The sequence below is a fragment of the Microtus pennsylvanicus genome, chromosome 2, assembly GCF_037038515.1.
Source record: "Microtus pennsylvanicus isolate mMicPen1 chromosome 2, mMicPen1.hap1, whole genome shotgun sequence".
Taxonomy (NCBI): domain Eukaryota; kingdom Metazoa; phylum Chordata; class Mammalia; order Rodentia; family Cricetidae; genus Microtus; species Microtus pennsylvanicus.
The window spans coordinates 23,711,360-23,726,481 of NC_134580.1; the positions used below are offsets into that span (position 1 = coordinate 23,711,360).

A 15,122-nucleotide genomic window follows, 5' to 3' on the forward strand; every position below is an offset into this window, starting at 1 on the left:
ATTTCATTCACTATGGCACATGAATAAGGAAAGATATAATAGCTACTTTAAAATGTTTTACGTAGGAAATAAAATATTCATTTTAAAATAAAATGTAAAGACAGTTTGAGTTATGTGTTTTAGAATACACTTTGTGTAAATATATTTTCTTCAAGTTTGACTACAAGTATTAAGTTTAATACTTGAATGTTACTCATGTCTGTAAGAAACAAGAGTATCCGTAATAGTTAGAAAAGCCAAAGGATGTTTAAGAAAAGTAGGTGGAGGTTTGACAAGGAACAAATTTCTGCAGCAAAACTGAAAAAGCTCCCCCAACATAGAATACAAACCAAAGAGAAAAAACATGGGAAAGCCTGTGGGCTCATGAGCATGCTCAGAGAGGAAGGTCAACACCATCCACAAGATGACAGAACAGCACACTGTGTCTCAGGGAGGGGTACTAAGCAGAGAACTGTCCACCTTCTGCCATGAAGGTCCTGACAAGAGGGTGTGGCCTGCACCGTTCTCCTGCTTGGACACGGATGATGACCCTCCAGGAGGAAGGTCAGAAGCCCATCCTTATAAGGCCACAGAGGATACTTGGTCACGGAAAGAACGAAGCTACTCTAGATTGGAGGAGACGGTAAAGGACCACAAAGTGCAACATAGGTTTATTTTTTTAAGAAAATATTTTCAGAAAGATATTTTTCTCATATTGATTTTCCCTACTCCTCTCAGATCCTCCACAACTTTGTATTCTTCCTCTTTCTAAGAAAAAAATGAAAATAAATAAAAAAGAAAAACTAAGGCAAATAATACCAAAAGAAAACAAAAAGGCACACAACAAAGCATGAGAATGTGTTCTTAGATACAGCCAAGAAAGAAAAAAAAATATTGTTTAGATATGAAATGCTGGCTGGAATTTGTAGATTGGATAAAGTAGTATATCAACATGAATTTCTACTTTTTAACATGGCTAATGTGTGTGTGATGTGTGTGATATGTGTGTGGAAATGCATGTTGTGGCTTCTATGTAGAGGAAAAATTCTCTTCTTCAGCCTTTCTGTGGATTGCAGGCTTATACAGCAACTGGGTTTACTTGCTTAGCTGTCTTGTGAGCTCAATATCTTGGGTGTCTTGATTGAGATTATATGCTGTATGTATATAGAAAATGTGTATGATGCTATTGGAATAAGAGATTAAGGATAAAAAAGAAAAGAAAAAGAGATTAAGTGTGATAGAACAAATGAGGCAAAACTTGACTAATTGGGAAATTTTGTAAGATATGAGGATATTTTATCTTGTTCTATAACTTATAGGTAGGTTTGTAAGTATTTTAATTTTTTTATAATAAGAGAAAACATTAACTTGAGGAATCTATCATATTTGAATGCATGTGTGTGCATGTGCATGTAAATGTATATATGCTTATGACTGACGATAAGATTGTATCTTATTTATTAAAGATTTCTGTCTCTTCCCCGCCGCCGCCTCCCATTTCCCTCCCCGTCCCCCAATCAAGTGCCCCTCCCTCGTCAGCCCAAAGAGGAATCAGGGTTCCCTGCCCTGTGGGAAGTCCAAGGACCGCCCACCTCCATCCAGGTCTAGTAAGGTGAGCATCCAAACTGCCTGGGCTCCCCCAAAGCCAGTACGTGCAGTAGGATCAAAAACCCATTGCCATTGTTCTTGAGTTCTCAGTAGTCTTCATTGTCTGCTCTGTTCAGCGAGTCCAGTTTTATCCCATGCTCTTTCAGACCCAGTCCAGCTGGCCTTGGTGAGTTCCCGATAGAACATCCCCATTGTCTCAGTGTGTGGGTGCACCCCTCGCCGTCCTGAGTTCCTTGCTCGTGCTCTCTCTCCTTCTGCTCCTGATTTGGACCTTGAGATTTCTGTCCAGTGCTCCAATGTGGGTCTCTGTCTCTGCCTGCCTTCATCACCTGATGAAGGTTAATATTCAGGAGGATGCCTATATAGTTTGTTCAAGACACATTTCTCACCTCTGTCCTGGCGTGGACCAGGGCATTTTACTAGTTAGACAGAATGAGTTGCCAGCACAACCCTGAGTCATTCCTGTGTCCTATGGACCTCTCGCCACCACAGCGTGTACCACCCCCACCACTGATAACTCTACAGGGCCCACAGTTTTAAATAACAGAAGGGTAAAGAATAAAGGAAATAGAGCATCATTTGATTCATCACCTTTCAAACTGATCAAGGGATAAAAGTCAATGGCAAAAAAATAAATAAAGAGGAAACTATGAATGGCTTCAATTCTACTTCAGCTGTGATAGAACAGATCAATACATGGTCAACCACAAGAAAATATAAGACTTTCGCTAAAAAATCAATGGCATTCAAGTGCCCACAACATCAGGGAAGATACAATTTCTTAAGCAATGCAGACAACATTAACCTCATTGTCAATAGAGACGGCAAAACAAAATTTCACCTGGCTGTTTAAAAATGAACACACTAAACGAGAGGGAAAAATAAAACAAGTTCTAAGTCACTAGTTCTCAACCTTGCTAATGCTGTGGCTCTTTAACACAGTTCCTTGTGTTGTGGTGACTCCCAACCACAAAACTATTTTATTTGCTACTTCATAACTGTAATTTTGTTGTTGTCATGAATCATAATGTAAATATGTGTGCGTAGGCAATCCCTGTGAATGGGCTGTTCAAACGCCAAAGTGGTTGTGACCCACAGATTGAAAACCACTGTTCTAAATGAACTGAATTATATTTCCTGGATTAATAAATGATAGAAAGATCTCTACAAATGTTAGTGAGTGATTTGAGCATTTTAAGCATCTGATGAGGGGCATAAAGAATATTTCAGTAGTTTAATCTTTGTGTCCAAAGACCTTAACAAAGAATTAAAGTGCATTGCAATAACACTCAAGGGTCGTCTTGGAAAAGTCTTGAAATACACATGCATGCATTTCCGAGTAAGGAAAGTAGAATTAATTTCGACAATAATGTTGGTATATGTTAAGTCGAATCAAAAACTCCATTTTTTTTTGCCTTAAGTACTGTGAATGAAGTCACCTTTGGTACAAACAAAGGTGAGATTTTTCTAGTAATATGGCAACTGATAACTCTTTCAAATTCAAAAGCATCACACAAAATGAAGAGCCTAATTCACTAGCATCCAGCCTATAAAGGATCCTAGAAATAGGTTTAATAAAGAATGTGTGCATTCTTATAAGAAAAGAACATAAAATGTGAAAAATAGAAAAACAAGCCAAAACTCTGGCTAAGAAAGCTAGTACCATGAGGATGAAATAAAAAGTTAACCATTTAATCTACAAATGTAATATGATTTCAATTCATGTATGTAATATAAATTAACAACTGATTCTAAGCGTCATACCAAGAGGATATTCCAGACAGCAAAGGCTCATCCGTAGTAGTGAGAAGAAGACATGAAGTGTAGAATACACTTTTGAAATAAGTACACTGAAAGCTACATTTATAATAGGAAAACAGTTGCATATAGTATATTGCTGGCACATTTATCTAATTAATAACACAGAAGAGAAAATAAGATTAACTTCTAATATTAACGTAAGATTTCATTTCATATTAAAAGGTGAAATTAAATGACATTAGACTAGCTATCACTCTGGAAAAAATCTATATCCTCATTTTTTACCAATATTAGTGTGAAATCTAAGTAGATGTAATAGAGTACCAGACCTCACAGTAAGAAAAATTGCATAAAGTAGACAAATATAAATGAGTAATGTAGAGAATATCACAGTATTGTAGCAATGCATCAGAAGGACTAAATATCTTCAGATCAAGACAGCCTGGATGCCTTGTTCCTAGGAAAATTGCCTAACAAACAGCCACAACACTGGTCCCCCCATGATCTGCAGTTTGTTGTGGCAACAGAAAAGAGGAGAAGGCTTCATCACCATCTGGTGTATTTGTAGCCTCATGACTGTTCATGGTCAAACAAGATGGAGACCTGGAACCATCCCTGACGAGGGAGGCAGGATTACATAGGAAATAGTAAGGTACCTCTGGGATTGCAGAGTAAATAGTCACGACAGCAGTGACCATGTGACCCTTTCTTTCACTTCTTCACCACGGAAGTGGGAGATCTGTGCCCCAGGAGATTATCTCTACACACTAAGACATAAATTTGGTTCTACCTTAGTTAACCTAAGAGCAAACGTGGTACTGATGGGAAGTAGGCAAAGGTTATCTGTTTACTGAGTCCCACGTTTAGCTCTATTCCTCTCAGTAACGCACATGAATGCAGACTTACATAGAAGACTCATCATGGCCATCTTAAAACGGAGGAAGTATAAAATGCACATTAGAAATGCAATTTTGTTGGAGATAAATAACTATATAGAAACTATTGGAGGGAGAACAAGATTGGAGTAAGGGGGTTTAAATCATGAAGAATTTGGAGTTTGAAGTTTTAATTTATAAATGCTATTATCTTTAATGTTATTAGCACACCGACAAAGAATGAAGGGGGCAGCCGCTTTCAGGTCAACCTGTTAATTTTACCCACAATAAACAAGGTCATCTTTTAGTTCAAAACCATTAAGCCAAGCAAATATTGCCATCAAGAGTAATTTTTACTTACTTATGTCATGAAAGAAAAGCTTATAGCATGACAAACATTCACAACTGTATTTTATCGACCTCATAGGCAAATCCATTTACTCTCCCAGAATGTGCAATAATTAATATTAAAGGAGTAGAAAAAAGTCATCTTTTCACCTCAAGTTGATTAAAACAGAAAAAGAATGCAAGCTACAAGACATTTTTATATTCATCTTCAAAGCTATTGCCACAAATTATCTCTGTGTATGCTATTCATAGAGCATTCAAAGCTAGAAGTATAAAAAACACTTGGATATCAGGAAAATTCTGATAGCAACTCCATGAGAACCAATTTATGTAAATCCCAAGACCATCTCATAAAAAGAGAGAAATCTCATCAACTATAGAGAAGATGAGCCAGGTAATCATACCGCATCTATAACGCAGACTGTGTTTATTGGAAAGAAACTACAGTTTTGAAAAACATACAGGAAGGAAACAGAGGTCTTTGGAAATTGCAGAGAAAGTTCTCATTTATTTTTTACTGACAAATCTATTTTTGCTTTTTCAGCAAGCCTTTACTTTTGTGCATGTTTTTCTTCTCCAGTCACTGAAGAAATTGTTAGCAGTATCTTAAAAGTATTGACCCATTTTCTCTTCTTTCACTTTGAAAAACAGTCCTCTGACATGTGAAATGTCAAGCAGACCGCTGATTGCCCCAAGTGTCTTTGTTCTTTCAGACAAGCGCACAGACCTGCTGCTTGTTTACAGGTGATGGAGATGGTTATGCATCCTCGGGAAAACCTGCGCCTACAGTCTTCTCCCATGATGCTCACGTAAACTTTGCTTTAATTTTTAATAGCAGCCTCCTTTTGGACAGTACCATCTGAAGCCAGCATCTCAGATAGGCGTGCAAGTGAGCCTTCCTTGTAGCTCACTGGTGCACTGCCAGGGAGGACCTCGTAGTTTCACAATTAGGCTGTTGTCTAGTGCAGTTTGCACACCATGGTTGACTAACACCTGCTCCAGTTCTGAGACACTCTGTGTTTCCTTTGGGTGTCCCAGAATCCAGGGCAGGCCCATCAGTCCATGTCCAAACCAACCAAGTTGTGTGATTAGGTTTCCAGTTGTGGAACAGCTCGTTACAGAAACTGTTATTCTTAGAGAACTTGTCTTACAACTATTTTGATGCGGTGGCTGCCTGTTAGTGGACTAGACCACTTATGCCAGAGCTAATGACATTTCAGAATCTAGTGGACATGGATGCATCCCCAGAGACACCTGAGCATTTCCCCAGTTCCACTGTCCACCCTGATGGAAGCACTGACAAATTTTATGATTCCACATCACAGACATATTTACACTTTCGGTCATTTACTTGTGCCTTCATTTGTCAAGGATTTACTTAAGCATTTAACTTATGACAACATGATACAGAGAATGGAATTTTCAAGTTGAATATGTAATAATATATAATCCTTGACAGTAATGACCTAACTATTTAGCAGAAATTCACTGCCAATCATGTTAACTTTCACACAAACGAGTTGAAGAAAAGGATTAGGAAGCCACGTGGCAGTTCACCAGGTGCCAGGGTGGCAGGCAGCACTGTGCTGCAGAATGTTTGCCGCAGGTTCTCTGCACTCCAGAGAATATCTCAAGGATGTTGTTTCAGTTGTCTATGTAGAGATTGTTGTTGCCGTGGTAGCTGTGCTAGTTGGTATTTAGCACATCCAGTGACAGTTCCATGCATCTTTAGTTCTTGTTGCTCTTTTTTTCCTACCTCCCCAACCCACTCATTCCCTCTCCTACTTTCCTCTTTATTCGCCGATTGGTCACCTTTACACTGCCATGTCTCCACATGTCTCCTCCACGGTCAACCTCTCCCCCACCCGCCTCTTCCCATTTCACAGTCATCTTCTAGTATCTCTTTGTGGTACAGATGTTAGCACATGAGAAATGTCCAACGATAATGCTTATCAAAAATACATATTTCAAAAGCCATGCTTTGTCACACTTGCTGATGTCTATGTCTTACTAATTTCCATACCATATCCTACAAATCAATACCCGCCAGCTCATGACAATCCAAGGCCTACCAGGCAGTGTATGGCACACTGCTCATGAGATGAGGTCTACTTTTTTATTGCACACTCATTTGTAAAATGCCTTCCATAAGATAGGGAAAACGTCTGGCGATGGATGGAGATAGAGACAGAGACCCACACTGGAGCATCGGGCTGAGCTCTCAAGGTCCCAATGAGGAGCAGAAGGAGGGAGAACATGAGCAAGGAAGTCAGGACCACGAGGGGTGCACCCACCACTGAGAAAATGGGGCTGATCTAATGGGAGCTCACCAAAGCGAACTGGACTGGGACTGAAAAAGCACGGGATAAAACTGGACTCTCTGAACATGGCGGACAATGAGGGCTGCTGAGAAGTCAAGGACAATGGCACTGAGTTTTGATCCTACTGCATGTACTGGCTTTGTGGGAGCCTAGCCTGTTTGGATGCTCACCTTCCTAGACCTGGATGGAGGGGGGGAGGATCTTGGAGTTCCCACAGGGCATGGAACCCTGACTGCTCTTTGGACTGGAGAGGGAGGGGGAGGGAAATAGGGGAGGAGGAGGGGAATGGGAGGCGGGGAAGAGGCAGAAATTTTTAATAAAAAAATTTTTTTTTTTAAAGATAGGAAAAACGTGCCTGCTACCAAGCTTAACAACCCGAGTTCTATCCTCAGAACCTAACCAGAAGGAGGGAGAACAGCTCCTGTAAGTTGTCCTCTGACCTCCCCAGGTCCTATGGCATGTGCCTGCTTACATAGTATATATTAAACAAACAAACCAGCAAATAGGTGCGAAAATGTAATATCTTCAATGAAAAAAAAACCTTCTTTCCCCCAGGGATGATCTTGGCTAGCTGGGATCAGGAGTGGTGATACCTTGCTTCTTTTACATCAGAGGTTCTCAGTCTGTGGGTTGAAACCCCTTTGGGAGTCACATATCAGATATCCTGCATATCTGATATTTACATTACAATTCATAACAAAAGCAAAATTACAGTTATGAGATAGCAATGGTGTAATTTTTATGATTGGGGTCAGCACAACATGAGGAACTGTATTAAAAGTGTCGAAGCATTAGGAATGTTGGTCAGTGTCTGGTGTGGAATTAACATTAGTGTATACACATGAAACAAGCAAACAATCAGCAAAGGCGTTGGACATCAGAACACCAAAAAGAGGGATACTAACTCTGCCCTGGTCAATTGAAGAGGAGATGAGGGCACTGGAAAGGAAAGGCATGGCTTGTGGAGACTTGAGTAGACTTGGGAAGGTAGAAAGGGAGGAATCTGTGTGGCCAAAGAGCAGCCCAGCCTCTGTGCTGACACACACTCGCCTACTGATCAGCTCTGCTTCTGTCTGCACATCTCAGAGCTGAGCCAGCATCTCCAGTTTCTATCATTTATTGCCTTCTTCTTACTTCCCCATGACTGATAACCACGGTTCACTACAATTAGCCCAGAGGTAGGGTACCAGAGTCAGAACAGAGGCAGCCTCACAGAACCTCTACTGCTAATACTGTAGTATTTGTTTCCTGACAGACACTTTATCATCTGAATTATGTATCCTAACTCACAAACTCTTGCCCTTTACCTTTCTAACCCTTATGCAAGAACATGTGCTCAGAAGTGACCTGAAGTTACGCAGCCCCACCCACAATCAGCACTATGAGCCTCTTGCAGATGATAGAAAAGCCCTTAATAGAATAAACCAGAAAGGGAGAGTTGGGCTTGCGCCAGTCATTGCTAGTTAGAAGTGACACAGTTACAGAAAAGAATACAAGCAATTAATATGGAAACCCAACATGTCACATAGCAGAAGTCCCTGGCTTATTCGATAGAAAATCTTGGTTGCACATAACTGCCCCACACATTACAAGCACCCTGGGGTTCAAAAACTGTTTCAAAGAGCTTCAGACTTTGACATATGCAGTTGCCAATGTTGTGATGTGATTTTCTAAAGTCTATTCTGGCAAGATGCTACAACATGGCATGAACCTCAACCTTATTTCTTGAGGCCATCAGTATACATAACTATGAAAAATCATCAGAAAACTCTTGTCTTGACCATTAGCTGAGTTTCTTCTTTGATTTCTCTGCATGTTCACATTGCTTTATCTGTTTCCAAGGATACACCCACAAACTCCCTTACATGGACACGAATGATGAAGCCAAACATATCGGTAAGAATTAAAAAGATGGGGGAAGGGAGATGGCTTAGAAGGTAAACATGCTTGGCGTGAAATATGAGAACCTGAGTGTGGATCCCCAGGACCCATGTAAAACAGCAGGCATAGCCAGACATAAACCTGTAATTCAGTTAGGAGAAGGAGCAGAAACAATAAGAACACTATAGCTCTGGCCAGCAAATCTAGCCAAAAATGGTGAGTTCTGGGTTCAAGGAAAAATACTGTCTCAAGAGAATAATGTAGAGAATGATAACAGGGCATCTGGCACCTTCCTCTGCCATCCCCAAGTACATGCACGTGGGACATGGGAATGAACATCCAAATATATGCAATACATACTATATATATATATATATATGGTATATCATATATATGTATATATATATATATGGTATATCATAACACACATAGTCAATAAAAGAATAACAATTAACCAGCATAGTAACGGATAAGGAAAGGAAAAACTGCATAGTGAAAAGTCCATTGACGTCTAGCTTAGGAAATATCACTATAAAGTGGTCAGCAGCCCAGACTCGACAAACAGATGAAGTGGGTTTGGATCCTGATGCTATCACTAGCTGGTCAGGTGATGCTATGGGAAAAAAGAGAGACTTAATGGTTCCCTTGTGACACTACCTGCATAGTGATGCAGCCTGGTCTCAAGGATCTCCCCACAAGCTCTTGTGAAGAGTTCACAGCACCCTTAAGGGTTGTTTGTCTCATCAATAGGATGAGAATGAGCGTGCTGACCCTCTGTGGTTGCAGGGTTTCTGTAGATGTTTTCTCTACCATTTCCAAAAACTTAGTATGGATTTACAGAGGAGGATGCTCAAGTGCAAAGGGGGACATTTGTATTCTGTCACAGAGCCAGTGAGTGGTAGATCAATTGGACATGCAGTCTGTCTCCAAGGCTATACTCTTAACCTCTACTGAATACCAATGGTAAATGAACTCACGTAGCACACACTGGCTGACTGTGTTTTTCCATTGCTGTCATCTCACTGAGAACTAATGCCTTAAAAATGAACTACATTCTACATAAATGGAAATATATGCTACATCACAAATGTGGTGTTTGTTTGACTAAAATTTTTCAGTATTGTAAACAAAAATAAGATGAATAAGCAAAGAACTTACAGAATTGACACAGGGACTCCAGAAACAGTGACCATACAGAACTCACAATGAGAACACAATGAGCAGAGGGTGCAGTCTTGTCTGGTTATCACAGGGCAGAGGGCTGAGGAAGGAGGCTGGGAGTGGCCATCACATATAAGGGACAGTACCTGGAAGACCGCTAACTGAGTTGTGTGTCTTCTCAGAGAAAGAAAAATCTAGTGAGTTCATAAAGGAGAAATGTCCCTAGCATGGACAGTCATAGATCAGACTACTCTTCCTAGGAACAATCTTCCTTTATGTTGTGTGACTCATGGTGATACATGGGCAGAGGTGAATGTTATTGACTCCAACCCAACCTCATCATAGGTACCTGAAAAGTAGTCTGTGACAAGGGGAAAGCAGTAGTCAGAGACTGCTCCATCATTTTCTGGCTACCCAGACCCAAATAATTACACATAAACTGTATTAATTACAATACTGCTTGGCCTGTTAGCTCAGACTTCTTATTGACTAACTCTTACATCTTAAATTAACCCATTTATATTATTCTGTGTATCACCATGAAGCTGTGGCCTTCTGGTAAGTTTCTGGCATATAACTTTCCTTTGGCAGCTACATGGTGTCTCCTTGACTCTACCTACTCTTTACATATATTCCAGCCTGGCTATATTCTGCCCTGCAATAGGCCAAAGCAGTTTTATCATTAGCCAATAAAAGAAACACATATACAGAAGGACATCCCACATCAGAAAGCTGCAGTAATTGTGTGGAGATAGGGTTCCCCTTTTCCTACCCTGTTCTCAAGGTACTAAGCAGTTTCCAGATGATTGTCTGCATGGTACCCTCCCTTTCAGCATACGCCAGATCCTGGGGGAGAACAAGCCCCTATGAAATTACTCTCTGGTGCTTAGGATGGAGTGCAGGGAGTCCTCAAACCTTAATAACAAGAGCACCTAAGAATCCTCCTCTCTATATCTTGCTGCATTTTGTTCTTCTCATAGTTCTGATTAAGTTTAGCCTTAGGTACTTAGAAAAGACTTGAAAAGTTTTAGGCTGCCTAATCTCCAATAAAAAGAACCAAATAAAAAGTGTTTTCTGCTTAAATCTGAACAAGATTATTAACACTTTATATATCTGAAGCACCTTGGGTTTATAAACTATTTCACAATCGGCTAGGAGGAAGTGTCATTATTATCCCACTTTACAGACGAGCAGTTGAAGACACAGATAGTCATGTGACTTGCCTGATTAATAAATATCAATAGCTTGTGAGGCCGTCTCACAGAACTATCTTCCAGGGTTCAAGTCAGATACTACAGGTTAGTAAAGGGAACTTAGAAAATGTCTATTCATACACATGCTGTTCAAATCATGCTCTTTATCCTTCTGCCAGCTCTATTCCACCTCTGTAACTTCTGCTTCACCTTTGCTTCAATACCCTGTCCCAACTTGCTCTGCTTCTCTCTTCCTTTGGCCTAAATATACTTTTTTACCTGAGGCCAAAGTAATAATAAAAAAAATTACAAGAGTTCTTTCTCATTGGTCAAAAGCACATACAAGTAAGTAATAAGGGCAGAACCCATTACCGTGGCAATGTAAAGTTTCAAAGTTTCTGGAATAAGATTGTGACCAGAGGGCAGGGGCACAGTGCACAGTGATATAAGCTTTGAAACATGGATCTTTTATCAACTAGACTTGGCAGGAAAAGTATTGGCATGATTTTTTAAGGTTGTATGAATAACCTTGGTTAGACACCTATGACTCTGACCTTGTGCATAACTGTAAAGCTTTTAGCTTAAGATTCATTTACAAAAGCTTTAGTCTAGTTTGAACTTCCTCTGAGGTAAAATTGAGCTAATTGTGTGCAGTTTGCCTGAGGAGAAATTGTTATTGTCTTGTGTTAATCTGAATAAAAAGAACAAAGCAATCTTTAAGTGTTTTATAGCCTTGTAGAACATTAGATCTAGTTATGAAGCATGTCCTGGCATGTTTTCTATATATTGAAATTATACAGATTAATGAGAAGTTATCTTCCTGATCATCCACATATCTATGTGCACCTAGTAGATGGACTGTTTTCATGAGATAAACACACACACAGTGGAAAAACATTCAAAGCTATTCTTATGGAAGAAATAAAGTGACTCATGAGAGAAATTACAGAGATAAATAGTTATCTAGAGCCAGTGACCCCCGCAACTGTACCAAGTGGGGCTCCCTATAAGAGAATGAGTCATCTGGTAGGTCAGCCTGTTGAACACTAGTTGTCACTTGGTGTATAATCCCATGGCCTCCAACAAATAGATAATATATGATAGTATTAAGCATTGAAATGTGAACATGCAGACACTTTCACTGTCAGAATTATTATTTTCAGGCCTGAATTATTCTATACTATAATTCAGTATTCAGGTATTATTCACTATGTATACATCTATCTATACCTACACATGTCCCTTCTTTCTCAACCTCTTTGGCCAGCTCTCCTATTGATCCTTCCACGTCTGACAGAAAGGAGAAAGTACTCATAAGACAGCATTGACATTCAATCTATACTACTAAACACAGCTGTGAGTGTCCTGGTATGTTGGGTAAGTTCCCTGTCTATGATTTGCTGTGGGATAACATTCTTGTACACTGTAAAGATTTATCACTTGTATTAGTTAAACATGGATTGGCCAGAAGCCAGGCAGTAAGTAAAGGTAAGGCGACCAGACTAAGAAAATTCTGGGAAGAGAAAAGGCAGAGAGTCAATCACCAGCAAGATGAGAATGCCCTACTGAGAAAAGTTACCAAGTCACATGGCTAAACATAGACAAAAATTATGAGTAAATTTAAGTTGTAGGAGCTAATTAATAATAATCCTGAGCTAGTAGGCCAAAGAGTTTATAATTAATATAAGCCACTGTGTGTTTCTTTAGGACTGAATGGCTACAGGACCAGGTGAGACAGAAACTTCTGTGTACAATGACTAAAATTATAAGACAACAAAATTCTAAGCACACCACTTTTCCAAAGTACAAATACTGGAGTTTTGTGGATAATGATCAGAAATTAAGAAGTATGTTTGTCTTTAGTACTGAGGAAGACAGCCCCTGTGGAATTTGGAAATTGACAAATATGTCCTAGAAGTCGACCTTTGTAAGTTCCCAACATGCTTTGATGCAGTGGTTTCCTTTGTTTTTAGGCAGAACTCTGTCTGTGTTCTGTATGATATATATCTCTCTGTGCTTTAAAGGCCCTCACACATCTTCAATAACAGGCTTCTGTTTGCTTCTCTTCTGTATTATAATGCAATCACACACAGAAAACACCAGAAACATTACAAGTTCTGCTTACCTGTGATCCAAGTGATGGATAGAGAGAATAACTCCTGAATTTAAGTGGATTTGCTTCAGGGTCACCAAAATTGTGAACTCATGTTTATTTCTCAGCTTCTGGAGAAACCGCTCAGCTGTAGCAGTGGGTGCTTTTATGCTTCTGGGGGAATCTAAAATTAAATAAATAATAAACATGCATTAAAAACACACTAGAGTTTGGTTTTATAAATTATGACCTACAAATACCTATCTGAAACTTTGTCAAAGAATAATGTACTGATATTTCATTTGTATCTTAATAAATAAAGCTTGCTTGAAGTTCAGAGAGTAAAACAGCTGCATTGATCAACCTTACAGACCAGGCAGTGGTGACACACACCTTTAATCCCAGTAGTCACACTAGTTTGCCATAAAAACCAGGCAGTAATGGTGCATGCCAGTCCTAGAGAGGATTATAAGACTGGAAGAGACAGCTCTCACTCACATTCTCATTCTGAGATTCCTGGAGGCAGGATCACCATTTCAGATTGAGATAGAGGTAAGAGCCAGTGGCTGGCTGTTTTGCTTTTCTGACATTAAGGTTTAACCCCAATTTCTGTCTCTGGGTTTTTATGAATTGTGCTACAGAATAACTTGCAGATACCAACTTCTAGACTCTCTTGGCAAATCCTCCTAATAAGACCTTATGCTGTATACAACACAGGGAGCCACAAATCACATGAAATAATGCATGTGTTTCAGAAACCTCTTTTCAGAACATGTCATCTTTGAGGGAAAAAGAAATCAAAGAACACTCCCAGAAAATGAGCGCTCCCAACTTTTCTCTTTACACCCTTTCTCTGGCCTATTACCTTAGCTACATCAGGAACAATGGCAAAGAGATGTATGTCCTACAACAAGACCCAAGCCACCAACCACTCTAGAGCCAGCTCACTTTTCTGACACTCCTGAGAAAAAAACTGGATTTAAATCTGTGTGCCTCTCTCTGGAGTGGAATCTTTAGCCAGAAGGCTCGCTATAAATAGATTCTTGAAAAGATCAGTGAAATTAGTCACTCTCAGCCTTCTGTGCAGTGGATGAAGCAGGAAGATCAATTTTTCTCACCATATTTGTTGAAAGAAATACATAGGACTTAATTCCACCCCCTCCTCTATGAGCTTAGAGAAAGCCCAGCCCAGCAAGTTTGCCTAGGAAAAGTGAAACTTTATTTGGCATTTTCATATGGCTTAGTCAGGAACTCCAAACTCAGAATTGGCAAGATGTGGGAGAAACGGGATAGAGAAAGCAGTGAACAGGCGGTTGGAAAAACAGCCAATCACCATAAGCAGGAAGCTCTCCCATTTAGTGAGCACATAGGACTGATGGGTGTCAGAAATGCAGTCAGGGCTGTGTCCAAACCATTCTCATCTTTTCTTTGTGAAAACAGACGAAGGTAAGTAGCTCTCAACAGGAAGAACGGGGTTTGGAGAGCAGGGAATGTCCTGTGTCACCACCACACAGTCATGTTAAACAACAGTGACAAACCTGGAAGACATGACATAAGGCTTATTGAAGTAATCTCACCAGAGACTCATGTGCGATCTACTCAACACTGAGTTCAGAGGAGCTGAGAGTAGACTGGTGGCTGCCATTGCCAGGTGAATACAGGAAATGAGGAGATATTGACTAAAGCTTCAAATCTTATCTTTATAGGATTAATGCATCCTGGAGTGCAACTGTGCACTATAGTGAACAGTGTGGCTATTGATATTCAATTTCATACTTATTGAGAGTAGATCGTAAACCTTACTATGTCAAAAAATGCCAACCAAATGAGGGCATGGGTAGGTTTGTATGATTCTGGTAATCATTTGCTGTATACACATATCTGATTTATTTGTTGCCCACCT

At 39.8% G+C, this 15,122-nt stretch overlaps 1 protein-coding gene across 4 annotated transcripts in view; it reads right to left on the bottom strand.

Annotated features, from left to right (window-relative positions):
* The window catches only part of Nell2 (neural EGFL like 2), a 315,760-nt gene that overhangs the window by 236,335 nt on the left and 64,303 nt on the right, over positions 1-15,122 (bottom strand). For all 4 annotated transcript variants that reach the window (XM_075960452.1, XM_075960454.1, XM_075960451.1 and 1 more), the window contains one exon: positions 13,253-13,403. In XM_075960452.1, the coding sequence (XP_075816567.1) occupies positions 13,253-13,403 (151 nt within the window). The remainder of the gene's footprint in view (positions 1-13,252; positions 13,404-15,122) is intronic.